General features: G+C 54.5%; 8 protein-coding genes across 8 annotated transcripts; 5 read left to right on the top strand and 3 right to left on the bottom strand.

The window, feature by feature from the left end:
* Positions 1 to 5,321: 5,321 nt before the first annotated feature.
* On the bottom strand, positions 5,322 to 7,248 carry J7T55_008222 (inosine-uridine preferring nucleoside hydrolase; the record flags this gene model as incomplete). Its single annotated transcript, XM_053138518.1, has 5 exons — positions 5,322 to 5,676; positions 5,750 to 6,013; positions 6,276 to 6,707; positions 6,890 to 6,975; positions 7,195 to 7,248. The coding sequence occupies 5 exons, from the start codon at positions 7,246 to 7,248 to the stop codon at positions 5,322 to 5,324; spliced, it is 1,191 nt and encodes a 396-aa protein (XP_052997501.1).
* A 465-nt stretch (positions 7,249 to 7,713) lies between these two features.
* J7T55_008223 (uncharacterized protein) lies at positions 7,714 to 9,436 on the bottom strand (the record flags this gene model as incomplete). Its single annotated transcript, XM_053138519.1, has 2 exons — positions 7,714 to 9,211; positions 9,282 to 9,436. The coding sequence occupies 2 exons, from the start codon at positions 9,434 to 9,436 to the stop codon at positions 7,714 to 7,716; spliced, it is 1,653 nt and encodes a 550-aa protein (XP_052997502.1).
* Positions 9,437 to 9,906: 470 nt separating this feature from the next.
* On the top strand, positions 9,907 to 13,512 carry J7T55_008224 (uncharacterized protein; the record flags this gene model as incomplete). Its single annotated transcript, XM_053138521.1, has 1 exon — positions 9,907 to 13,512. The coding sequence occupies one exon, from the start codon at positions 9,907 to 9,909 to the stop codon at positions 13,510 to 13,512; it is 3,606 nt and encodes a 1,201-aa protein (XP_052997503.1).
* Positions 13,513 to 15,727: 2,215 nt separating this feature from the next.
* J7T55_008225 (uncharacterized protein) lies at positions 15,728 to 16,962 on the top strand (the record flags this gene model as incomplete). Its single annotated transcript, XM_053138522.1, has 2 exons — positions 15,728 to 16,571; positions 16,823 to 16,962. The coding sequence occupies 2 exons, from the start codon at positions 15,728 to 15,730 to the stop codon at positions 16,960 to 16,962; spliced, it is 984 nt and encodes a 327-aa protein (XP_052997504.1).
* Positions 16,963 to 17,687: 725 nt separating this feature from the next.
* J7T55_008226 (heterokaryon incompatibility) lies at positions 17,688 to 20,705 on the top strand (the record flags this gene model as incomplete). The annotated part of the gene is made up of 1 exon (XM_053138523.1): positions 17,688 to 20,705. One exon carries the CDS (start codon positions 17,688 to 17,690, stop codon positions 20,703 to 20,705), a length of 3,018 nt encoding a protein of 1,005 aa, XP_052997505.1.
* A 300-nt stretch (positions 20,706 to 21,005) lies between these two features.
* Positions 21,006 to 21,497, top strand: J7T55_008227 (uncharacterized protein; the record flags this gene model as incomplete). Its single annotated transcript, XM_053138524.1, has 1 exon — positions 21,006 to 21,497. The coding sequence occupies one exon, from the start codon at positions 21,006 to 21,008 to the stop codon at positions 21,495 to 21,497; it is 492 nt and encodes a 163-aa protein (XP_052997506.1).
* A 135-nt stretch (positions 21,498 to 21,632) lies between these two features.
* J7T55_008228 (mitochondrial intermediate peptidase) lies at positions 21,633 to 24,083 on the bottom strand (the record flags this gene model as incomplete). The annotated part of the gene is made up of 1 exon (XM_053138525.1): positions 21,633 to 24,083. One exon carries the CDS (start codon positions 24,081 to 24,083, stop codon positions 21,633 to 21,635), a length of 2,451 nt encoding a protein of 816 aa, XP_052997507.1.
* Positions 24,084 to 24,649: 566 nt separating this feature from the next.
* On the top strand, positions 24,650 to 25,623 carry J7T55_008229 (uncharacterized protein; the record flags this gene model as incomplete). The annotated part of the gene is made up of 3 exons (XM_053138526.1): positions 24,650 to 24,676; positions 24,745 to 24,840; positions 24,934 to 25,623. 3 exons carry the CDS (start codon positions 24,650 to 24,652, stop codon positions 25,621 to 25,623), a joined length of 813 nt encoding a protein of 270 aa, XP_052997508.1.
* Positions 25,624 to 25,642: the final 19 nt, after the last annotated feature.

Below are 25,642 nucleotides of genomic sequence, written 5' to 3' on the forward strand. Positions count from 1 at the left end.
CGACAATCTTCCAAGTCCTTGACCGTGGGGCTCTTCCCCAACTGCCTCGCACACCGATGCTGGGGCTGTCAATTCTAGACTTGATGTGGTTAGGCGTCTCGGCGGTAGACGGCGAGGGCGACGATCGTTCCATTGCTGCTTCTTGCCCAAACTGTCTCGGATGGGACCGCAATCTCAACGGTATGGGTACCCCGCCGTTGACAGCAGCCTCTGCCCTGGAGTGTCTCAGATCCAGGCATCTGTCGGCCGTCGGAAAAGTAACAGCCTTGCCTGTCAGGCCATCTGCCGCATGGACATTTATCGAGGCAGTGTAAGACTCGCAGGAACGTGCCTGTGAGCTGCAGCGGTGGCACTCGGGACGGACGTATCAGATGCCAATTGGCACAGTCGGAAACCCGGCCAAGAACAGGATGCGCGGAGTACGGACCGAGCTCGAATCCTCTTGATGTGTGCTACGGCAGCACATAGTCTACTGGGTAAAAAGCAGCTCATGTCACATGTTACGTCCCCCTACATGCTGCAATAGCTCCCAATGCTGCGATCCGCGCTGCAGCTAGCCCTGTTGGCTTAGAATATAGGACGGCAGCCCATAAAAGGAAGTACGCTGCCATCATGATATCGTTGAGCGATCATCAAGCTTTGACAGAAGCATGGTCTTCTGGGCTGTCAAAAGCGGGAAAGTCTCAGACCTGAAACCACCCGTCCTTGTGCTGTCTGCAACTGGCTGCGTGGTGGCTGCGTGGTGGTTGCGAAGCTACAGCACAAAGAGCGCACTACTGCAGGGCCGCTTGAAAGCTCAATGGCTGCTTGGGTGCTGCGCAGACTAGCAGACTCGACGCCAACTGAGGGGAAGACGCAGGGGTGCAGGTCGCATGTTGCAGGCTGTCCCATGCGTGCCGAAAAGCTGGAACCGCAGATACGGTTCACAATGGAAGCTCTGAAAACCCTGTCTGGCTGCTCACTCGCTGGGCCTGAATGCATCAACGTCAGAAGGGAGGTTGACGTTGACATGGGACAGACATCATGGGCCATCCCCTCTCGCCGTGAATGACAGCGGGCCAAAGAACGAGTACGAGCCTACCGGGTACTTTTTGAGTCCCCAGTCGTCCCCGTCGTCCCAAGCTGCATCAAGGGACTCCCCTAGACTGCGCTGTGCGCTACGGTTTCCTCGGAGCAGATCATAGGCCTAGAGTCGCGGGCGGGTTGAAGACTTTGCCCGGCGTCATGGCCTGACGTAGCGCAGAGCTGGGCAGTGCTGAGCCTGCTGCGGGTGGTAATCAACAGAGGGCTGCATTGCGAATTGGCTGAGCCTGTTTCGTGTCCCTCGTTTCCACCCGACGCCCGAACTGGCAACCAACCCTCGACGTAACGGGCATTGGTGGTGACGCATTTGCAGATCGCAGGACATCCCATTTGCATCCTAATGATGTCTATCGGCGGGGGTGGTCTCGGCCACTGCCTGAGCCTAGTGAGCGGCGCGCAGAAAAGGCAGATGCGTCACTCTTTATCACTGACCTTTGCAGCCTTTGCGATGTACTGTACTTTGGCATCCTTCCCAGGCAGCGTCTTTTCTGCCTCAAAGGGGATGATTACCTTTCTGGGCAGGTCGTAGGGGATCCTGATGCATCCTGGCCGCTGCAGACGTTTGGCAGTCGCACCAAAGTCGAAAGTGTTATGATGGGGGCGAGGCTTAGCTACCAACAGCACTGCGTACCAACGCTCTCGGGGTGACCCGTTCGTCTGGACCCGACCTCGGCATATGCACGCTCACTGCTTGGCATCGCGATCGGGTTCTCATTGGGGAAACCATCCTATGCCCTCACTCGGGTCACCACACCATCGCAGTGCTCTCCAGATCCTGCAGGACGCTTCTTGAACCTTGAGAGCTCGTGCAACTGTTGGGGGCCAGCCGCGTCTCCCGCAACGCAACGCCTTGGGACGACGGCTTGCGATTGGCATCTCGTTGGCTCCTGGGACACTGGGATGGGGATGCGGCGAATCAAGGTTCGGAGGATCTGCCAGGTACGAGTTGCGCCCTCCCGCCTTGGTTTCCATGCCATTAATTCAGACAATCAATCTATACAATCCGATGTTTTAGAGTTCAGCTGGGTGGACTATCCCAATACTCCATGAGCACTGCTCACCCGCTGGCTTCCGATGATCTGGCCAATTGGGACTGTGCTGCCTCGGTAATGCCTCGTCACTGACAGCTTTATCTCAGGTTTGTGCGGAGAGAGCAGACATTGTCCGACAGGGACTATCTTGTCAAGATCTTACTAGGAGATGCCTGCTTTCACTCGACTCAGTATCGTCCCAAGTACCAGGACTGGTCAGGTCAGGACACAAGCCGTAGATCTGCCCATCGACGTGTCAAGGGCACTCCCCAGCGGGCTGTGGCCATAGTGAAAAGGGTGCCCTGTCGAGACGTCGCCGGGAGAGAAGGTTGACGCGTAGATCCCTTGGGTCCACCCCATGCTTTTCGCTTCCATGGCCCATGAAGCGGCTGATCAAGGTCCTATCGATGACTCTGCAACAGTGCGGTCGTCCTTTTAACCCAGGTCGCCCACATACGCCGGTGCAGCCCGCCTCGGCTGTTTCAAAACTATTTTGGACTCCGACAAAGTTGGAAGTGGCCCCGTCCATTACTAGTCCCGCATTGAAGTGCGTACCTCGACGCCGGTGTGTACACCGAGCAGCATGGCACGTTGCAGCGCTGTTCGAGGAGGGCCTTTTTCCTCTGCCACACCGTTGTGGGCAGTCTGCTCCGGCCGGGCGCCCTGGTGAGCAACCAGCGGCCGAGGTTCTGCCATGTTCTGGAACACCCTCTCAACCCTCCCTGGGTGCGTACACGTCTACGTATGGCATGATGATGATGATGTTGTTTTAGCTTCAGGTTGAGCAGAGTTGCGCGGATGCTTTTCTGCCCATAGCACGCTGACGAGGCTTTACGGCGGCGATACTGTATTTCCTGCGAGTGCAAGAACATCTCTTGATTCGAGAGGGCGTTGCTATTCATGGCTCTTCTTTGATCGATGGCGCCGAAACAGATTCCGATCGATGGCGATCCGGTAGAACTCCGGGGGCACGTCTCTTTTTTTTCTTTTTTTCAACGTCTTCTGTTTTTCTCTGTGCGTGCTGCATGTCTGTGGGAACCGCAGGTTACCATTCGGGCGCGATTGAGATCTCGGGGAGCCTTGCCTGCTCCCTGACGGCCACGGCCGGTTGGCATTTGCCAGACCAAGGGCACGGGCGTTTTGTGTTACGACGTCAGGATGGTGGGTTTTGGCATGTCATTTCGGTGCCGGGAGGTCTGGAGTCTGTTCTCACGAGGTGGACATGGATGTTGTGCAGTTTTGACGTTCTGAGATGCACGCATCGCATATTGGGGACAATCTTAAACCTCCGTCACTGCCGAGTCACATCTAAGTTGCACACCTTTTGTGATACCGTTGCTGTGTACGTTAAGATGACAGCCGGGCTCGAGCGCTTACGCAGGTACTAGTCGTCCAGAATACCCAAGTGGGTTGTTTTTGCGGCCGTGACCCGTTTGTTTCCAGCTTGTAGAACAGACTAAAGTCTCGATTCAGTTGGCTCATTCGGATTATGCCTGATAACGGCCACTATCTCTCGAAGCTTCCCACTCTGCTTTCGCAGGACTATTATGAGACGTGCAGATGATCGACTCAAGATCAACAAAACCAACCGAGCTTTGGAGAACGGAGGCCGCCGTCGGAAAATCCGGTGCTGCGCATTCATGCATGGCCAGGTTCCAAGGTTGCGCAGGTGTTGACTAGGCGCAGGCACAGCCTTGCGGGTTTGTCTCGGGCGAGCCGCTTCGGTTCGGTTCAGCCTGCCAGCTTTCTGCTCCGACGACCAGATCCCCCTCCTCCCATCTTCTAGGCCCTATAAGATGTGCGTGTATGGCGGTTTTGAGCAAGTTATTCCGTCCGATCTGCGAGAGAGGGACAGGCAGGTGTCGCGCGAGTTGATGCTTGAAGCCCGTTCGCCTGCCCATCTCCCTGCGTGCCTGCGTGGACCCTGCCTCGTCGTGCGCAATGCTTATATGAGGGCTGGCATGGCCCTTCATGAAGATGGGACGACCGGATAGCAGATGGAGCAGATGGCGCACCTCGCACAATTATGCCGACGATCAACCCTGGGATCAACGGTCCAGTAAAACCAGGTCACGCTCGACAGAGGCTAGTCTGGCGATTGGCTCCTCCGCCGTGCAGTGGGAGGGAAAGTCTGTGTTGTTTCGCGTAGATTAGAGTTCCCGAGCCGCAGGCGTCATCTTCCCTCTCTCTTTTCTCGATGTATCCTGTGGGCTGGGGGACTTGTGCGCCATGCAATGCGTGCCCCCCTCACCCCCGGACACCTATAGCATGTCGCATTACGACAGTTCGGCCGTTGTGTCTTGGGAGCGGTCCTGTTCCTGAATTCGACTCATGGGTGGCTTGTCATGGGCGCACAGCCTCCTTACTACCGCCTAGCTGACGCAAAGGTCAACGTTAGTGATATGTGTAGGTATGTCGCTACCGCAAAGCCATCCCTTTCGTGGTGACTCGAGGTGAAACCCTCACAGGTGGTGGAGAAACTATCACAGAAAGGGAAAAGAAGAAAAAAACTTAATTCATCGTAGCATTGAAATCTCGCCTATCTGAGATCGGAGCACACGCCAAATCCCGGGGGAAGGGCGGATGGCTCCATCGTACCAGGAGACAGCCGTCTGGAGAGCGGAGAAAATGCCATTGCCTCCACCAACACGGTCGTGCTCCGGGACAGTAGCTGACGGGTGTGGCTTGTCATGTCCCCCAAACCTCGTTAGATTTGCGATCGGCGCTGGGCTGCCCAGAGGCTCACGGTCACATCGTGCGGTCTCTACGCGACGGAACGGGAAATTTTCCATACGACTAGGAGGCTTTGGAGGTCGAAAGGGAAAGGCGCGGTGGGCTTCGAAGGGAAGGGAAGGCTAGGAAGGCTAGGGATGTTTTTTCTTGGATGGCATCGCTGTACGGGGCAGATCCCGTACCTTCTCATGTGCTTCCGCCCAGTTCGAATGTGACTTGGAGACCATTAGCTCTGGATGGTCTCACGTTTCCCGGATCCGGTCAAGATGGATGGATTCTATGCTGTCTAGTATCAAGTGATGAATGCTACAGAAGATAGAAGGCAGGGATGGCCTTCGCCGGCTAGATTTCGGTACAAGAGCACTGTGATTGCAACTTGACGCCTGATGACTGCCTGATCAGCGCCGTGGCAGCTGAGGTCCGGTGGAGGTCCATTGCGTAATGGAGCTTCTCCCAATGATGGGGCTCAACCAACTAATTTCGCGACGCCGCGGCGGCAGCATTCGCTTCATCAGCACGCTGGACACATTCCTCCAACACGTGCCAAAACTTAGTGGTATCGAGACCCCTCGGTATCCGCACGCCTTCTTCTCCAGCCGGAAGCAACGTTGCGATGGTGCGGCCCAGCTGCGATCCCCGGTGTAGAGCGTCGTCGTGGGTCCCTTCGGTGATGACCTTGACGGCGAAGCGCTCGCGCTTGTTCGGGTTGTCCGAGGATGAGTTGGGGTCGCACTCGTCAAATGGAATCTCCCATTTAGTGCCAGTCAGTACGGCGGCGACTGCCAGCGGGTCATGTAGAGGAGGGCCCTCGATGATGCCAAAGATGTCTCTGTCAAGCACAGGCAAGGCCATTAGCTTCAACATATCTTCATGGAGACTGATCGATCATATTATACACTCACTTGTATGTCTTCGCGAAGAACATCAACAACTCGACCAGCATCGTTCGGAGAACTGTCTTGCCGATCCTAGGCCCGGTGGTCTCGACCGGCTCTGTCTTCGAGTCGTTCAGGGACACCCTGTCAGCCCCGTACAGAAGTAGCTCTTGGACATCCTGCCTCGCGAGCACAAGATGTGTCGTGTCAAGAGGCAAGATGGTTGTCTTGGCTGCGAGTTCCTTGGTGTCGAAGATGAATGCGGAAGCTTCTGGATCAATGACAATGTTGCTATATCCTCGAGTGTCAGTGTGACGGTCACATCAATGGAATCTGACACTGGCCATGTCTGGTTGGCATGCGAAGTATCATAGGCTAGGACTTCATCAAAGGCATAACACTTGTTACGAACCACGATGAAGTCTAATGTCGAGAGCCAGAATTCAGCACTGTCAAAGACAGCAGTTCATTTGTCGTTCCCAATGATCGATGGAAGCAGTGTTGATGAGCGTCTCATGGACGCAGTAGAATGAGAAGAATAGAGCACACTCACAACTCGGCCCATGGAGTCCAGTTTCCGATGCGAGCCTTACCATCAACAATGCCGTACACAGCGCTGGTGAAGCCATCTCCGACCGCGCCCCCCATGAGACTCAGTCCCTTGACATGACCGATCAAGTCCGGATACGTCTGGAACAGCTTGGCAGCGTTTGTCAGACTGCCCGTTGCGACAACCCACGCCGTGCCGGGCTTGCACGACCGCAAGGCGGCGGCGGCGGCGTCGATGGCGGCGACGTCCTTCCGTGGTTGGACGAGGGGCTCAGGCAGCAGGGACGTTCCATCCAGGCCGCTCTCGCCATGGATGTCCTCGGCGTTCTCGGACAGGCGCGGCCTCTGGAGCGGCGACGACGCACCAGGGTAGATAGAGATGTTCTGGTGCTGCCCAATGGCTGTGAGCACGCTGGTGGCATTCCAGGTTACTTTCCTGGGAGGCTGTGGTCAGCTGCAGGCCTCCTCGTGTTGACAGGGACGAAACGGTGGTGCGCTCTGGACCGGGATCTGCCAAAGCAAGAGGCGCCGCGGGAAGACCGCTGACTGACCCATCATGCTTTTTCGGGTCTCCGATGCGCGCGGTCCGGAACGATTGCGAATCCGGGACGCACGTACTCTAGCGGAGCATTGCCGAAGACTGTCGATATGCCCAAAAGCTTAATGCCTGGGTGATATGCTGCGAGAAGAATCGCGAAGACGTCCTGGACTCCGGTCAGCATGAAAGATCTTAAATTAAAGACGTGGTGCTTCTGAACGGGTTGGGATATGAGTTGCGGTGAAGCAGAAAGACTTCAACAATGTGCGCAGGAGTCGTTAAGAACCGTCATGGTCTCTCTCAATCGCGATTCGTCTCGAATTGTGCGTTATCAAAGACGAACGAGCGAGTCTGAGGGTTCATGATGCTTGGAGACGCAACTCACGTCGTGTCCAGGGTCGGCGTCCAGCCAGACTGGGACTCTCTCGTCCTCTGTCATATCGGCAGAATGCAGTGTCTGCTTTCTCAAATGAATGGAGATGGAGTGTTCAGAAGCAGTGACTGTGGGGACACCTCGAAACAAAGAGCGAGAGCAAAGTCTAAAGGTGTAGTCAGAGCGAGGTGCAAGGAACAGCAAACGGAACGGTCAGTTGCGGTCAGTGTTCGGTGTGTCGCAGGAGCGGTCGCCGAGGCGGAGGGTCTAAGCCGCCCACTTCTTTGCGGCGCTTCACCCGGCAACAAAGCGGGCTCACGGCCTCTATCACATGTTCGCAGCCCAGTGGACATTGTGAGAGGAGGACAGCACTGCATCACGATCGGTACTCAGTCAGCCATCATTGGATATACAAATAATTTTTTTCTACGCTTTATTCGCCAACAGTTGGCCATGCTCGAGGGTATCATCAATTCAGTATTGGCTCACTGGTGCATACCTGCCCACTTCCCCTGAGCCCATGCCGGGTCTTTACGAGCCAGCCGCTTTCCTCTTCTCGAGGACTTTCATCACGTCTGCAACATTGTTGACATCACCCTTCTTCTTCTTGGGCCCTCGCTTGCGTTTGGACTTGCCGCCGCCTCTTTCTTCATCGTCGTCGTCAGCACCCCATTTAGACAGCTTGGTCTTGCCGTCGTCTTCCAACTCCTCCTCATCCGCCAGGCGGTTCGTGCCGAATCCTAGGTCCATATCCTCCGCATCGCGATCTGCGGACGCCATCATCTTCTTCAGCCTCACCTGCCTATCTGCCTCCTTCTGCTCCTCCTCCGACTTAGTGGCTGCATTGAGCGTCTTTGCTTTCTGGAGAGCAGCCAGAACCGAGGGATCGCTCATGGCCGGTCGCGCATTCTCTTCCTCGGATATCAAGCTGGACTTGAAGTAGTTGCGAGGATGTTGTGCTTGCGGCTTGGGTGGGGGCCGCATGTCCTCTTGAACTGCATCTTGGCTTATAGAGTCGACCTCGCCCTCGCTCTTTGGTGATTGAGACTGTGCCTTTGCCACCTTCTTCTTTGCCTCGTCGGCGTCAGGCTCGTCACTGTCGTTCGAATCGGATGATATGCCGCCCAGTGGATCGTAGTCTGACTCCACATCAGAGAACATATTCACCTCCTCGTCCGCGTCGGCCTGCTCCTCTAGTTTCTTCTTGTAATACTCCGGGACTTCCATACCCAGCACTTCGGCATTAGGATTAACCTTGAAAGATTCGCGCTCTCTCTCAACCTCTGCTGCAACTTTCCGAACCTTGCGCTTCTCATTGCCGTCTTCATCGACAATGATAAGCACCTCCCTGCCTCTGGCGTCGCGCTCTATCCTTGAGCCTGGCTCCTTCTTGGCGCCAATCTTTTTAAATCTTGACCCTAGAGCCGACTCCTGCTGTGCTTTGGCAGCTTCACGGGCAGCCTTCATCTCGGCTAGGATCTGGTCCCGCGTCCGTTTCTGTCCTGGGACCAGCGTCGTGGTGGCTAGTTGACCCTTCTTCCTAGCCTTCTCCCTCTCGACAGCAGTGACCTCCTTCTCCTCTAACTCCTCAAATGCGTCGTCCACATCCTCTTCCTCGGGTTCGTCTTCGGCCTCGGGCGATGGCTCCGCTTGCCCTTGGCTGGGCTTTGCTCCACTGAAGACATCCTCGCCTCTTCTGACCCTCTCGAGTAACTTGAAGTCGAGGCCTTTGATCAAGTGCGTACTCGACAGATCACCGCCAGCAATCTCGTCTCTTAGCTTTTCAAACGTGGCTTGATCGATCTCCTCTTTCTTCAGGGACTCCTCTAGCGCTTGTATCCGCGCTGCCTTATCATCCTCCTCCTCCTCTGCCTGTCTCTGTTTTGCGCGGTCAACGTAGCCCTCCGCGAACTTTGTGCCCTTCGGTGCAGAGGTTCGGAATTTCTTCTGCGGTCGGTCTTGGTTATTGCGCTCAGCGAGTTGGCGCGCAAAGTCGACGCGGCCTGAGCCTGCACCAGCCACAGATCGTCTGCGAAGACCGTGTGTCAGTGTTTATGCCACCCTCAGAACTGTTCCAAAGAAGCTGAGGTAGAACTCACGGTGTCATCGGGATGCTGGACTTCAGTCGCGACCCGAGAGCTGAGGACCCAGCACCTCCAGTTGCACGTGGAGATGGGGAAGCGCCATCCTGAGCTCCGCTCGGCGAATTGGCTAAGTTGGCGAAAAGCAGTTTCCGAAATTGGTCGTTGTTCATTTTGTACCACCTGCTCCACGTAGAAACTTCCCTCCAAAGAGCGAATCGTTGAGGTGCATGGTGGAAGTTGGATTTGGACGCTGCGAGTTATCGGGGCTTAGCCCACTGGATGAAGCGCCTGCTCCGCCAACCCCCCCCCCCCCAACATGCCTCCCAAACACCCTCCTCCAAGGGTTAGGAGAATCTCGGCACCGGAAGTGGTCAGCTGAGTTCGTGGCGACAGCCTACGCGTTACGTCAGATAACCCGCGCGTCCAGTTTCACACGCCTTTCACACAAGACACTCATGTTGATATGGCTGGATTTGCTTGATACCCTTATAGAGCTTATAATCAGGCTTTGAGCTCATGCTTTTCTGCCTGGAAGCGTGGCCAAGCGCCCCCGCACCATGACTCTAATGTTGCTGTCCTGTCGACTTGGCTCACACAGGAAGAAGTGCTGATATTCGAGGCCATCTGAGCTTCATTCACAATGGGTAGCCGTCTCGACAAGAACTCGAACGCGGTGCGTAAGCGCATCGAGGGCCACACCTTTTCCGATGAAACCGGCGAGGAATACGAAGGTAGCGCCTTTGGGGGCTTTTCCGACTACTTCCGGCGCAAGAAGATCAAGCTTCAGAACTTGGATGCCGAGCTTCGTGAAGGAAGCAGTAAGGCCCAGATCTTCAAAAACGTCGTTGCTCATGTGTCCGGATACACACAACCGCCCCTGCACATCCTCCACAAGCAGCTCGTCGAACATGGCGCAGGTTTCTTGCAGTACTTGGACTCCAAAACGATGGCCACTCACATAATCGCCTCGTCACTCACGCCAAAAAAGGCTACGGAGTTCAGTAACTACCGAATAGTGAAACCAGCTTGGGTTGTAGACTCGATTGCTGCGGGCCGTATGCTACCGTGGTCAGATTACCGGGTGATCGATGAGGGTCCGAGGCAGAAAGTCATCAAGTTCGGTGAAGATGGCAAGATCTCTTCACAAGCGAACACGCCGCAAAGAGGCTACAATGACCAGATTCAGAGCAGCTTCTACACAAGCCAGTTCAAGAAGCCTACGACTCCGGCTAACAAGGGTTCCTTCCCAGGCTCATCTGCCACAGTACAAACCCCAACGCCATCAAAGTATGCTCCTTCGAAACTCCAGACACTTGAAAGCATCGAGGATGAGTACGGGGATGATGTTCTGAAAGACCTGGAAATGGCAGACTTGAAAACCTCGTCTCCCGTACCAGAGGAAACACTGGAGACAGGCGTGGATACAGATACTGCTGTGAGCTTCGGGGAGGCAGGAAGCCCTTCTTCAGAGCTGCATGGTTCTGTTCAGGATCAAAAAGTCTCGCAACCACCCAAGCAAATATCACACGAACCAAATGATCCATCCCGCCCTATATCCCACGACTCAGCTCTGACTTCCGAGGAGCACAACGCATGGCTCCTGTCCGATCCGAGACTAAGAAAATCTTCAACCGCGAATCCAGATTTCCTGAAGCAGTATTACTCTGAGAGTCGTCTACATCACCTATCCACATGGAAAGCAGAACTAAAGTCTAAGATGCAAAGGCTCGCCAATGAAAAAGGCAGCGGCACGACCAAGATCATCAAGCGCAGACCTGGAGCTCGGCGGTATGTTATGCACGTCGACTTTGATAGTTTTTTCTGCGCGGTCTCGCTCAAAAGTGCACCCGAGTACGTCGACAAGCCCGCTGTAGTGGCACACGGCACCGGAACAGGGTCAGAGATTGCATCTTGTAATTATCCTGCGCGAAAGTTTGGTGTCAAGAATGGAATGTGGATGAAAAGAGCGTTGGAACTTTGCTCGGACATCAAGGTTCTGCCATATGATTTTCCTGCCTACGAGGAGGCGAGTAGGCTGTTCTACGAGGCAATACTGGAAGTGGGTGGTGTCGTCCAGAGTGTCAGTATTGATGAAGCTCTAGTGGACATCACCATGCTCGTCCTGGCCGCTTCAGGGTCTGATGGCCATGGTGTCTCTGAAGGCAGCATCTGGAGAGAACAAGAAGGTGCAAATGAGCTTGCCACTGACCTACGCAAGCGGATTAGGGAAAAGACGGGGTGTCACGTCTCCGTGGGGATCGGCGCAAACATTCTTCTCGCCAAGGTTGCACTTCGTAAAGCGAAGCCGGCGGGCCAATACCAAATCAAACCAGAGGAAGTCCTCGAATTTCTAGGAGAGCTCAAGGTGGAGGATCTACCAGGCGTGGCGTACAGTATCGGCGGCAAGTTGGAGGAAATAGGAATTCGACTGGTCAAGGATATCAGAGATGTATCAAAAGAGCGTCTGGTATCTGTACTGGGCCCGAAGACTGGCGAGAAAATTTGGGAATACTCAAGGGGCATCGATCGTGCTGAAGTGGGCGATGTGTCGATCCGCAAATCCGTGTCAGCAGAAGTCAACTGGGGCATTCGCTTCCTCAACCAGCCCGAGGCTGAAGAGTTTGTCTTGAACCTCTGCCAAGAGCTGGAGAAGCGCTTGTTAAACGAGGGTGTCAAGGGCACGAATCTTACAATGAAGATCATGCGCCGGGCTCTAGACGCTCCACTGGACCCTGCAAAACACTTGGGCCATGGGAAGTGCGATACATTCAACAAAAGCACAGTATTCGGTGTTGCGACTCATGATGCAGAAAAGATTGGTAAGGAGGCCATCTCAATCCTGCGTTCCTTCAAATTTAGCCCTGGAGACCTGCGAGGTCTAGGTGTCCAGATGCAAAGGCTGGAGCCGATCAAGCCTTCAGCAGCGCCTGACGGGAGCCAGAAAAGGCTCAATTTTGGCACATCCGGTTCCCACTCATCAAAGAGAGTGGTAGCGCCCATGGCGCCTATGGGTCTCGATGAAATTTCTGATGCGGGTAGCCCTGCGAAATCAAGAGTTGCGGCTCAACAGACAAGGCGAGATGTGTCGGAAGACCCCATCTCGGACAACCCTCTCACTCCTCGCAAGCCGAAAGGGCCCTCTGTCCACCCTGTTCTTGCCCTGTCTAGGGCAAATGAGGCCGATGACAAGGCGAATACGCCCTTGAACGTCATGGGAACGCAGTTTATCATGCCATCGAATCCAGACCCTGAAGTCGTCGCGGCGCTCCCCAAAGACATTCGTAGCCGGTTAATGGCACAGCAACGGCGTCGAGATCCTGAATCAGGAGTATCAAGGGAGGGCTCTCCTGCCTTTCAGAACCCAAGCGGGCGTCAGTCTCGCGATCAGAGCCCCGCGGTGGTAGAGCCTCAAATCCCACCCGACATTGACCCTGAGGTGTTCAATGCACTCCCAGATGAAATGAAGGCCGAGGTGCTAGCACAATATGGTCCACGAAGTCGAAATGCACAGAGCATGCCCGCCCAGCCACAGTCACCACGTCGAGATCGGATCATCCGCCCACAGCCCCAGAGAAGCCCGGCCAAAAGGGGGCGAGGCAGGGGCGGGATCCGAGGCATGCTGAGCAGGACGCGTGAGAGGCAACGAGACGCGAGCGCCGGACTTATGCAGACAAGCTTTGTCACGATGGGCAACAGGAGGTCCGCACTGGAAAATGAAGCTGACGAGATCGAGGAGATTGACCAAGCCTTCCTGGCCGAGCTACCCGAGGAGGTCCGTAAGGAAGTCATCGCCGACCACCGCCGTCGCAAGCTCGCTCATAGGTCGGGGCTGGGCCTCAATCTACAAGGCTTGGGGCGGCGAGGCGCCGCTGACCGGGCGAGGGAGACCGCCGGTGGTCAGACCAAGATTGCCTTCCCGAAACCACCCGCCAAGGTGGCATTCACAGCAACCTCGCTAACCTCTGTCCAAGAAGTGAAGGATATGCTCAGTGCATGGCACAGGGAGACAGAGGATGAGGGGCCGCACAGGGACGATGTTGAGGTCTTTGAAAAGTACCTTGCTCGAGTCGTGATAGAGGAGAGGGACATGGAAAAGGCTAAAAAACTAATAAGATGGCTGGATTGGCTTGTTGATGACGGCGAGGACAGCAAGGGCAGGAAGGGCTGGATGGAAGCTTTTACCGGAGTCAAAAATGCTGTCCATCGGGCGTTGGAGGATAGGGGCCTAGGACCTATGGTGCTTTAGGTATTGCGGTATCGGGTACGCTATGTTTGAATATGTAGCAGGTGTTTTCTGCGCGTCATGGTAGGCATGGAGCGCGGGTATTTTGAATTTTTCATCAAAATGAAGATGATCAGCTCAATGACTCTCAGGGGCAAAGCTAAACACAACTTCAAAAGAACAAAATGACAAGGCTCGGTGCTAGAGTCCCTGGAAACGCACGTTGTACAACAATGCAACGGATGGATGAGAAAAACCTCATCTCGAAAGCAATTTTCCCTTTCGCCCGAGACGAATGCTATGGGTGCGAGAAGCACTACAATCAGGTTGCCATTCTCCAATAATACACCATCTCACGCTTCAAACCATGAAGGTAGTGCAGTGTCATCTTTGGTATGCTTGTTCAACGCACATGATCTGTTGGTGAGTACGAAGTACCAGGCCTGCAGTTTAATGCCCAACTCCTTGAGCTTCCCATCTAGGCACACGAAGTAGAGAACTTGCGGACAAATTCCACCACCCACAGCAAGCCTTCGTCATTTTCCCTCGCAGCCCACATCATGAGCGGCGTCATCCAGACTCACGGCCCGTCCGCTCAAGATATGCGCGCACCAGCATTCTCAGGGATGGTTGTCATTATAGCCAGTCAGTCTCAACCCTATACTCAGTCGCAGTCATCGCTTCAGATCTGCCGAGCCTCATATTTACATCAGATCTCCTCAGAAAATCTGCAGATAATGGAAAGCTGTCATCATCAATATGGCAAGACAATCCGTTTGCAGATGTATAATTTCTTCAACTGCATAAAGAAAACTCTGAGCTTTCAATTGAGGGTCATTCAGATATGGCTAGACTAGTTATAAACAAAGCGTCATCAAGCAGGCTAACATCCTACAGAACTGATAACCAAAACCGGAAGAAAGCAAAAGGGGAAATGGAAGTAATTACAAAAACGGCACAAGGGCAGGTAATGTACAAAGAAACCAACCACACGAACAAGGACGAGTCCAGGGCAATATATCAATCAAACATCAGAATCTTTTATTGAGGATAACAACTCAACCTAGCAGTTTCGAATTAGTTGTAGCATTACGGAGACGCTATTGCCACAACATTGGGTTTAGGAGTTGTCTAAGTTCAGTGTATTCACGACACTAGCACGGTAGCTCCGAAAGCGCTGCGCGAATAGAGCAATCTATAAAATTCCAGTCGGCCTAGTCGTCAGACAACAAGCTTTGGAACAAACAACTAGAAATATGTAAGTAACTGTTTGTTTCTGTTCGGATGGATCAGCATTTCTGACAGCTGTATTTCAGGTGCATCTGTCTGAGACGCTTTTATCAGAACTGCAGCCACCAGCTCGATAGAATCGTGCGATGTGTATGTCTAACTGTTGTCACCTTTGGAGCTTAAGAAGTCCCCACTGTTCCTTTGGGTGTATCATTCAAGCAATACTGAAAAGAATATAATTTATAGGCTTTACCACTCTATTGGAGGCGCGGACGAACTGATGAACATGCTCAACTTTCGCCATTTTTTGGATGTTTCGACTGCCTTGATGAGATTCGGGAAGACTACAGAATTGCTTGCCCGGATTGTACCGGCCAAGGCGATGTTCACAGCGAAGCTGATCTTGTAATGCGGTATCATACTGTAGATGGCAAGGCTAGAAACCCTGAAGCGTATAACTTGGCGATAACCAATTACCATCATTACCTCCTCAACCTTCTAACTACAGTTGTGCAACATACAGTTTCCAGTGAGTATCGACCTTTGAAACAGTTGTTTGCCCTTGGACAGGGCTTTCGCAAACATATGCACTACTTGGTAGAGTATATTTAAGTGATGAGAATAGAGCGTTTTTAACAATTTTCCGGATTTAGCATTCTATATCGAATACGAAAAGTTACGCCTGGAAAGGGAAGGTGGCGATGATGACGAACTAGCCGGAGAACAATTCTACCTTTGGGGTGCCGGGGACGGTTTGCTCAACAGGGGGATTGAACTCGTCCTGGCCGAACTTAAGTGCCGACACGCTACGACTCACGGAACTCAGGATCCTGTGGGCATGTGGCAACGAGACGAAACCCACCTGTCTGAGCGGAAGCCATATCTCAATAATGTTTCGACAGCCCTCAGGAGGCGTATAGGTAACGACTTATTATCTGACTTTGTTAGAGAACTGGGTCTTATTCTGTGGCCTATTCAAGCCCCTGATTTTTGGAACAACGGTTCGAACATGTGGTCAGTACAGATGTGGATTGATAGTGTGAGAGAATATCACGGGTTCATGAAAGCCCTTGCAGCCGATGACTTACCAGGTCCAATGAAACCGGGCGTGCCGCGCATCCCATGGGATACTTTGGAATATGTCCCTATACTCACCACATTGGATTTCCAAACTCGTTTGCGACGACTGAACACGGAAAAGTTAGATGAGCTGAACCGAGTTGAGATAACGGCCGCCAGAGGTGAAGATATACTTCGGGGAGATCGCCAACTTGATGCTTATCACAGAAATGAGAGTTTTATCGACAGGACACTATCATTCATCTTCGAACTAATAACTCTCGACGCTGGGCTCTCCAGGGATCGGGTGCTTGATATCGGGAGGATGTTCCACTCTATTCTCATGATGCCCTGGTACAACCAATTCGGGCACCTCAGACAGCTATCAGACGACACTGCTAGAGAGACCGATGACATGAACTCTCGATTTCGGTTGACTTTACTTGTTATGGACGACTATATAAACGCTGGCCCCTTCCGCCCCGATATTCAGAGGGACGCTTGGGTGCGAGATTTTTGGGGATCAACGTGCTATCAAGAGCTACTGCTCGACGGAAATATAAGAAACCCTACAATCAACAATGTTGAGAGGTCAGCCTTTAACCGCTGGCAAACATTCTACAAGGATTGGCTCAGGATACTCCTTGGTGTCGAGCTGACTGGTGTGCGTTTGACTCAGCAACAGTTGGACGCTGAATCCTTACAAAGCTGCGCCGTATGCGCTGACGACTATGATGTCAACAACGACTACGACTGCCCGGTCTACATAAATTGCGGCAACGGGCATACACTTTGTAAAAAGTGCTTCACACAACTCAGCCTTGTGCCGACAACACCCTACAGTTCTCTTGCCGGAGGCAGAAACTGCCCACAATGCCGGGGCGCAATAACCTATACCACACCTATGCCGGATCTCGCAGCTACTCTACCGTTGATACCAAGGCTAGATACGGACTTATTAACCTCCTCCGGGACTTAGCCAAGAGGTCATTCATACCTCAACATACCTCGATGTTTTAGCCTCATCTTCGAGTCGAAAATGCAGACGACGGGCTGGCCGTAGATGCTAGTCGCCAATGCACCGCAGGGAACCTGTACGTCGGCGAGGATCTTGGGCAAAGTGCTGCTGCAGCTATCGATCTGGCACATGAGCTGGGTCTACTCGGCATGCTCTCTCTTCTTTGATGACAAAGGCAAATAGTGTCGAAAAAGTCGTCCTCGGGCCCGGGTTGAGCTTGCAGTCAAATGCAGTTCGATAAAATCAACGACCAGTGGAGGAACTCTTACCGTATTTACCTGCGCCTGAAATGCGAAAAGCGAAGGCGGAAGTGTGTCCTTAATGTAAAGCTGCTCAACACCCCAAGATTTGAGTGCCGGCTAGTCTGGGTCTGCGCGAGGTGCCCTAGTGTGAACAGTAGTAATTGAATATCGCGTCTCAGATTCATGCGCTTTTCTGGGTGGATCTTTGCCTTTAACTTAGTTTGTCATTTGTCTAAGTCAGCCGTGGAAATCTTTATGATGAGAAAGTGGATCACTTTCTGATCCTCTCAATTTGGAATTTTCTGGTGATTCTTGTATTGTTGGTGCTGTATCGGAGCGCCGGATGGTGGGGTTTCCAATGCAAAGCTATCAACCATCCATCACCGCAATCCAAGACTTCCCTCACAATAAGTGAAAGCTTATTTCTGTCCGGGTCTTCTGGCTCATAAGCCATGGATGATCATGCGCAAACAACGTCCTAGGCCAATGGAGGAAATCAAACCGAGTTTACTCCGCCAGGATCGCGGAGAAGATCTGAGGCGGAGCTCTTGGTATAAACCCGCCCCATACCCCTCGATTCCATTGCCCCCTCATCGTGCCGCACTCAACACCAGAATGATTGATCGACTCGCTCACTAAACCTTCGAATCATGTCTTTCGATTACTCTTATCATTATGCCGGCTTCAAGCCACTCCGCGAACCGGTGGTTCGTATCATCGATATTTCGCATAATTTGGTCGTCCGTCAAGTGTCGACGATGCTCCGGAGGCTGTGGCTGGTGGACCCGCCCCTGTCAGACGAGGAGCTCCTTCAGGAAAATACGCTCAAGGCGTGTTTTCAGGCCATAACACAAGCCATTGGCAACGGAATATCAGATGATCCTGAGGAGGTGCGGTGGGATCACGGCCTCTGGCTATCACACACCGAGCTCCGGGTGCTCAACCCGGCCGCTCTGGCTGCAGCAGAGCCGTTTGATGTGAGGAGCGTTGTTTCTCCATGGCGGTCGGAGATTTACGAGATCTACAAACATGTCTTCATTGACATGTGGCGGATGATGAAGGAGGCGCCGGAGACTGACCACCTCGGGGAGTTTGATCCCTCCAAGGAAGGATCTGTGACCCTGGGCGTCCTGAAAGCCGAGAAGCTCAAGGCCGACAAGACTGCTTTCCGTACAGATACGTTCCTGTACCCGGTGTGGATCAACCCGAAAGCAAAAATTTCGTTCAGCATGGACGGCGTTGTGGGGAAGGAGCACATTTGGTCGGATGACGAGCCTTCGTCATGGGTTACGGGGCTGTGGGTCCAAGGTGAGAAGGAGGTCACTATGACAACGGAATTGGATGACATCGAGGGAGACCAGACTGGAATAGCAGCGGTCTTCGTAATGGGGCACTGCGAAAAGGGTGCTCCCATGCAGCTAATAGAAGAATTCCGGGACAGAGAAACAAATGTTTTAGGGCCGGCAGGTGGCGGCGACAGCAAAGCTCCAGATTACGACGTGCCTGAGTTTGTGGCAGAGGCTGATCACCTCGCGAGGGCGATCTTCCTGAAGGCGGGAAAGGCTGTGGAGCAATGTGCATTTGACATTGTCGACAGCGAAATCGACCAGCTCCAAGACACAACTTCCTGGCTCGAGGTGGATGTTCATGAGAGCGATACGGTATACGAGCCGCTACCAGATGACCACAGCATCAGGATTCTCATCGTGGAGCCCGAATCGGCAGGACCGGATCTCCAAACACGACTTGAAGTCGTGGACTTGGACAAGGATGTGGCATATGAAACTATGTCATATACATGGGGAGATCCAAAGGACCAGGTGCCGCTTCGAGTCCGCAGTCAGACCGTCATGATTCCAAAAAACCTCGAGAATGCCTTGAAGCGACTTCGACACGCAGATCACAGGCGATACATCTGGGCTGATGCCGTCTGCATCAACCAAGCGGACCTTTCTGAGCGTGGTCAGCAAGTGTCGATCATGCGCAAAATCTACTCAAAAGCACGAAGAGTCCTCGTCTGGCTCGGGCAAGACAAGACGAATTATGCAAAGCTGGCTTTCACCACCATTTGCGATATTGTTCGCTCTTGGCGCCCTGCGAGTAACCCAAATCGATTTACAAGTTACAAGGAAGCATTTGAGCCTCGAAAAGAAGCTCTTAGTATCGACGAAGATGGCTGGACGGCCCTCCAAGCCATGTTTCAGACTGAATACTTCAGCCGGTTTTGGGTGATCCAGGAACTGGTCCTTGGGCAGAACGCGACGATAATCTGGGGTAGCCACTCCATCGACTGGGGCCTCGTCGGAATCAGCGCGGCATGGCTGCTGACCAGAGGGTGGCCAACAAACCAGGACTGGCCTATCTCTGCTGCGTACAATGCATTCCTGATATATGTCCTCCCACTCGCCAGGCGGAGTGCGATTTCGAGCTTCTCCAAGCTCGACCTATCTGCCGTCCTGGCGACAACAATGGGGAAGTTTAAGTCGACAGATCCGAGGGACAGAATCTTCGCACTTCTTGGACTGCCATTCTCGGGCAATGATCCTGAGAAAGGGACGCTCGTCGACCCGGATTATACCGCAGAGGTGCAGTCGGTTTATCTTAGCGCCACGAAGCGCATGCTTGCCCAAGATCTCAATCTGAGGCTTCTGAGTGCCGTACAGCACGGTCTGGAGATCGACACCACCTCTCCATCTTGGCTGCCAAAATGGGACCAGTCTTTGTTCGCAGAGCCACTGGCCCTCCGACAGGAGCATGGATACTACGCCAACGCGGGAGAACTATTCATTCCGGGCGACGACACTTTCGGCGCAGATGGGAAATCGCTCACACTTACAGGACTCAAGGTGACCACCGTGTCGGACGTCACGGCACCATTCACGGCAGGCCAAATCTCGTTCTCCGGCCTGCCGGACAAGAACAGGGACGCGATGCTCATCATCCTGTCCTACCTCAACGACAAAGACCGTCAGGTCCGCGCGTCGTGGAGCGCGACGCTGGAGAAGAACACCGTCCCGGGCTTCAACGACCCGGAGAAACAGGCCGAGTTCCTCGCGGAATATGGTGGGTTCCGCATGGCGGCTACGAACGCACTGCCCGGGAAGTATGGCATGCGAAAGTCCACCGAGATGCTGGACGGCGAGAAGATGGGCGTCGACAACCTGGGCGAGTTTTTGATTTACTGGCGCGAGCGTTGCACGTGGGACGTCGAGGCCCTCCGACACGACGACTTCAAGGACTTCTGGGCCGCCGTGGAAAAGGAGGAGAGCCCGTATACCACGGAGCGGGCCCTGTGCTCGATGAACGCCTTTCTTGGGCGGAGGGTATTCCACTGCGAGGATGGGAAGCTTGGGATCGGGCCCGCGGCGATGAGGCCGGGAGATGTGGTCACTGTGCTTTTCGGTGGAATTGTTCCGTATGTGTTGAGGCCGCTGGATGCTGCCGGTGAGGATGGGAGTGATCAGAAATGGGCATTTGTGGGGGAGTGTATCGTGCCTACATTAATGCAGGGACAGGCAGTAGAGGAAGCTGGGCTGTTGGCCGATGGAACATATGAGAGGGGCAAGGATGGGATGCTAAAGTTGACTCCGGCGGAGCTGGATGGTACGGATCCGCGCTTTAGTCGGGAGGTTGGGAAGGATGGCGTTGAGAGGTTTGAGATCAGGTAGTCCATTGCCTTCTCTACTGTCATTAATTGAAATCATGTCTCTCGGTCAAGAACATTGCCTCGGTTTTAGCTCGCTTGTCTCGCATCGTGCAAACGTCGGAGGGACGTTAACTCCGTCCATAAGGTGTACACAACGATCCCTCGGATATAAGACATCAATCAAGGTTGCTTACACCCAATGCCCCAACTATACTTGGGGATATCTAGACTAGCATGTCAGGATTGTAGTAGATATACATTACACACGCATCACTACAATCAAGGGCTTCACTACGAATAGCCAACCACAAAATACTGCAATATGGAGTCGAAACGCCTGCAAACAGCCAAGAAGTACATCAGCCACTTCGAGACCCTAGATACAGACACCCTGGCCTCGGTCCTGGCACCAGATCACACCCACCAGTTCGCGCCAGCCTCCCTGGTCGTCCCGGGCCCGTTCACAAAGGAGCAATTTCTGGCGCACAGTGCGGCCCTGCGCAAGATCATGACGGGGTTCCCGGTGTATGCGAAAGAGTACGTCGAGAGCGAGAGCAGCAATCAGGTCACGGTGTGGGCGACGAGCCGGGCGCACTTCAAGGAGGAGGTCCTGGCGGATGAGCAGGGGGATGAGGAAGAAAGGAGAAAGAAGTGGGAGTTTGAGGGCGAGTATGTGTTCATGTTCTGGATGGACGAGACAGGTGAGAAGGTTGTGAGGACGGTCGAGTTCCTAGACAGCAACTTGACCGAGAATAAGCTGCGGCCGCTGCTGAAGAGGGCGAATGAGAAGGTGCAAAGTCGGAACTGGTTCTAAAAAGCTTGAATACAAAGGTATATGCTCATTGCAAACCTTGTCTATTGACAGCCACGCCTGGTTTTTATATGCACCTCATATCCAGAGGCGTTGTATCGTCTACGCATGCTCTTGTCATCAAACAGACAGCATTCATCACTCCTTGACTGTGGCTCCTGTGCCCCAGCTTCCCACCAGGGCCATGGCCTTCTCGTCACCATCCGCCACGCGGTCATCCTTCAGCGCATCCGCCAGACACTTCCAAGGGTCTCGGCTCCCACCCCACTTGAGTAGACCTTCTTTCAACTGCTCGCCGTTCTCCCTGCTGATGGCGGCACCATCCCGTCCCGACGAGAACACCTCTTTCCACACCCGCTCGGCCAGCACGCGGTCAAACAAGTAGCTGTAGTACGTACTACCGTACCCGAACAAGTGGCCAAAGAAGCCCTGCCACCTACAACCTGGCGGGTCGACGGGAGTATTACCGTACTCGAGCTGCAGATTGCGGTAGACTTCTGTTGAGTCAAGGGATCCGCCTGCCGCACGCGGGGCATGATACTCCTGGTCTAGCATCGCAAGGAGGATCTGGTTCTCGTTATCTGTGCCCTCGAACCGCCGGGCCTGTCGTATCCTGTCAACGACCATCTGGTAGTTGAGCGGCTCATCCGTCTCGTAATGCCGAGCAAAGAGGCCCAGCACTTCTGGGTCTGCGCAAAAGTGTTCCATTAGAGTCGAGGGCAGCTCAGCCAAGTCGGTCGCACAGCGTGTGCCGGAGACATTTTGCAGCGAGGTCCGCGCCAGGATGCTGTGGATCGCGTGGCCCATCTCATGGAATAGCGTCTCCACCTGACCGTAAGTCAAGAAGGCGGGCTTGTCACCGCCAGCCTGGCTCTGAGGGAAGTCGCAGACGAGTGCGATGGTGGGTAGTTGTTTCAATACGCCATTACTGCTTCGAGACATGGCCATACCATCGTTGGCAGCCTCCTCTGGCGAGGCGAAGTCAGGAATGCCCGCTACGGCTTGCTGAGCAGCAGCCTCTGCTTCCTCAAGCTCGGAACCTGCGATCTCGCGTGAGCATCGCACTGTGAAGTGCGCCGGGTTAGGCGACTTGTCTGCCCGGTAGAACAGGTCGCAATATAGGACTGCGACGTGTCCGTCAGTGTCGGATATCACGTCGAGCCGCCGCACGTCAGGGTGCCACGTCTCGCCCGGCATCGTCTCCTTGGCCACAAATCGGATTCCATAGAGGCGAGTGAAGAGCCTTGACAGACCCTGCATGATGGTTCCAAGCGAGAAGTATGCAGACAAAAAGTCTTCGCGCTTGAGTTTCGACCTCTCCAGATCCCTGATCTGGTTCATGTAGTAGTCTTTATCCCAAGGCTGCAGGTCGGAAGAAGACAAACCCGTCTTGCCGTGCTTAAAGGCCATGAGGTCCTCCATCTCGCGCCTGACAATCGGCGCATTGTTCTTGTTAAGGGCTCTCAGGAACTGCTGGACGGATTCGGGTGACTTGGCCATCATTCTGTCACGCAGTGCCATGTGGCCGTAACTCTCGAAGCCAGACAGGTCGGCTATCTCGGCCCGCAAGCTGAGCAAGTGCTCCAATTGTTGTACAGTGCTCCTCGACGCGGTTCGCGAAGCATAGTAGATTGCCTTCCTTGTATCCTCGTCATGAACGGTGCGCAGCGCAAGAGACGCCTCGCCACTCAGGGCAGGTAGGTAGACGCGCCCCCTCCGGGTCATTCTGCGCGCTATCGTGGGCTCCAGACCCTGGAGTTTGCTGCTCGGAAACGTAAGGACGGGCTGCTCTGGGGCCATCTGCTCCACGAACGTCTGACCGACATCGCCTATCTCTGACGATAGGTCAACGAACCTCTCCCTCGCCTCCCGGGGTAGGTTGACGGCCGATTTTGTGAAATCCAGCTTCAGGATCTCCGCCACAGCCCTTTCCTCTTCCGACCAGGCAGACGACACATCTGGGTTGTCCAACGCCTTCCCAAGCTGCTCATTCAGGCCGGTGGTCGTATTCAACTGGTTCATATACTGATATACGATAGTCCATGCCTCCGAAGCCGCGGCCTGCATCTGCCTGTCGGGATGTGTGACGCGCACGAAATCTGAGAGGTCTATGACGCGACACAACAGGTCGGACAGCCGGTCAAGGTCGCGAACGACGGCCCTATACTCCACCACGGAGCTTGCGGAGAGGACTTTTTCGACGATGCGTTGGGCACGTGTCAGAGAGACCTGGGCAAAGGCGAGGAAGCCCTGCGGTTCGGTGAGGTAGGCATTGCGGAAGAGCCCAACGCGGGGCTTTCCCTTGAAGGCGCCTGAGAAGGCCAGCCATGCCGAGGGAGAGTCGAATATGCGGCGCAGGTCTGCATCGTCGTGTTTGGCGCGGGCGGTCGTGTGGGTGGCGGAGGGCGGGATAGAGAAGGTGTATGGAGGCGGCTGTGCTGTCTCAGTCTGGGTAGCCGTGTGTTGCCATCGCGGGGCTGCTGCTCGGGGGAAGTGCTGGAGGGTTTGTTGGGCCTTGCGCCGGAGACATGTTGAGCATACCCACGACGCCGAGGCTGATGTTGCCGGGCGTTGGGCGAACTTGATCATTGTCTCGGCGACGGTGCTGGGCCTTCACATCTCATGGTCTGTCCGGTCTATCTGGTCTGCTGTGCCTACACACGAGGAGAGGAGGTCGGTTGCCTCTGCGAGAACCAAGTCAAGTCAAGGTAAGGACTGAACCACTGGACTGCAACTTGTATGTGGAGAGAGAACGAAAGGAGTCATGTCGCACAATGCCCGAGGGGCGATCTTTCAGAAACCAGAGAGCTGCAGGTGCTTGCTTATCCTGCTTCGCGATTGCCGACTTTAGCCCGTCTCCGGCCGCTGCACTCCGTAGGCCTGTTTGCTGTAATAGAGTAGACATAGATAGTGCTATGACGAAAAAGCGCTAAAATTTTCGAGAAAACCGGCCGTCGGAAAGAGCCGCCTGCTGGAAGTGGGCGGGAATTTGACGACACCAGCAAAGCAGAGCAAAGCAGCCGGGCCATACCCATGCACGCCTGAGTACGAGTCTACTTCTCCCTCAAACTCAACCTGGAACTTCGACACCTGCCGCTGCTCCAGAGCCCCCTCGACCCTCGTTCAAGCCCTCAACCGACCCAATTGAGCTCATCATGGCCGCGAGAGTCCTGCTGCAACGGGTGAGGACACTGACCCACCGCCCCAATTGACTTCCAGGCCTCTGCTGACCACGCTCTTATTCTCGCAGCGCGCGGCGCCGTTGGCAGCGTCCATGCTCGTTGGAGCTGTCGCATTCTCCCCCAAGCTGGCCCATGCCGAAGCTCCAGAATCACACAGCTCTCACGTACGACCAGCCCACGCCACCCACTAGGTTCAATATTGTGCCGTGCCATGTCTTGCCAGGACAAGTCGGACTGACACCGAAGCCTGCTCTTAGCCCAGGAAGCCCATATACGACGACTTCGATGTCGTGCCCACAACAGCCACTCTCACGCCCGCGAAGCCCGCCGCGAGACCAGACACCCCGTCGTCCTCGACAACCCTGGCACCCGAGAACCCGGCATCGCCCACCTTGACCGAGGTCGTCAACCACCCACAACAGCACCATGGGCCCACGCCCACCGACCGTCTCGCCGCCCAGATCCGCGAAGTGCGCCTGTTCATCTACCGCCACGCCTGCAATGCCGAGGACGCCGTGAACCGCACCATGGACAGCGCCTTCCACCTCGAGAAGTCCTTCACCGACACCATCGCCTCCCTGGCTCCCCCGCCCGAGTCGGGCGAGAAGCTGATGCCGGGGCTCGTCTACGTCCTGGTGGCCGCCATGGCCGGCAGTATCGTGACGCGGCGGAGCAACATCCTGTTGAGGGCCACCGTCCCGGCCGCCTTCGGCGTAGGCATGGGCTGGACCGTGCTGCCCTACACCATGCGCAACACGGGCGACCTGGCTTGGAAGTACGAGCAGCGTTACCCGCCCGTGGCGCAGGCGCACCTCCAGATCAAGGACAGCTGGAGGCAGGGTGTGAGCTTTGCCCGGGTGCACACGCAGCTCGGACGGGACAAGCTGCAGGAGCAGGTCAAGGGTGCGAGGGAGACGGTTGAGGAATGGGTGAGGAAGGGAAAATAAAGCATCTCGTCGGAATGAA

Source organism: Diaporthe amygdali (genome assembly GCF_026229845.1).
Source record: "Diaporthe amygdali strain CAA958 chromosome Unknown NODE_4_length_2575358_cov_65_588622, whole genome shotgun sequence".
Lineage (NCBI taxonomy): Eukaryota > Fungi > Ascomycota > Sordariomycetes > Diaporthales > Diaporthaceae > Diaporthe > Diaporthe amygdali.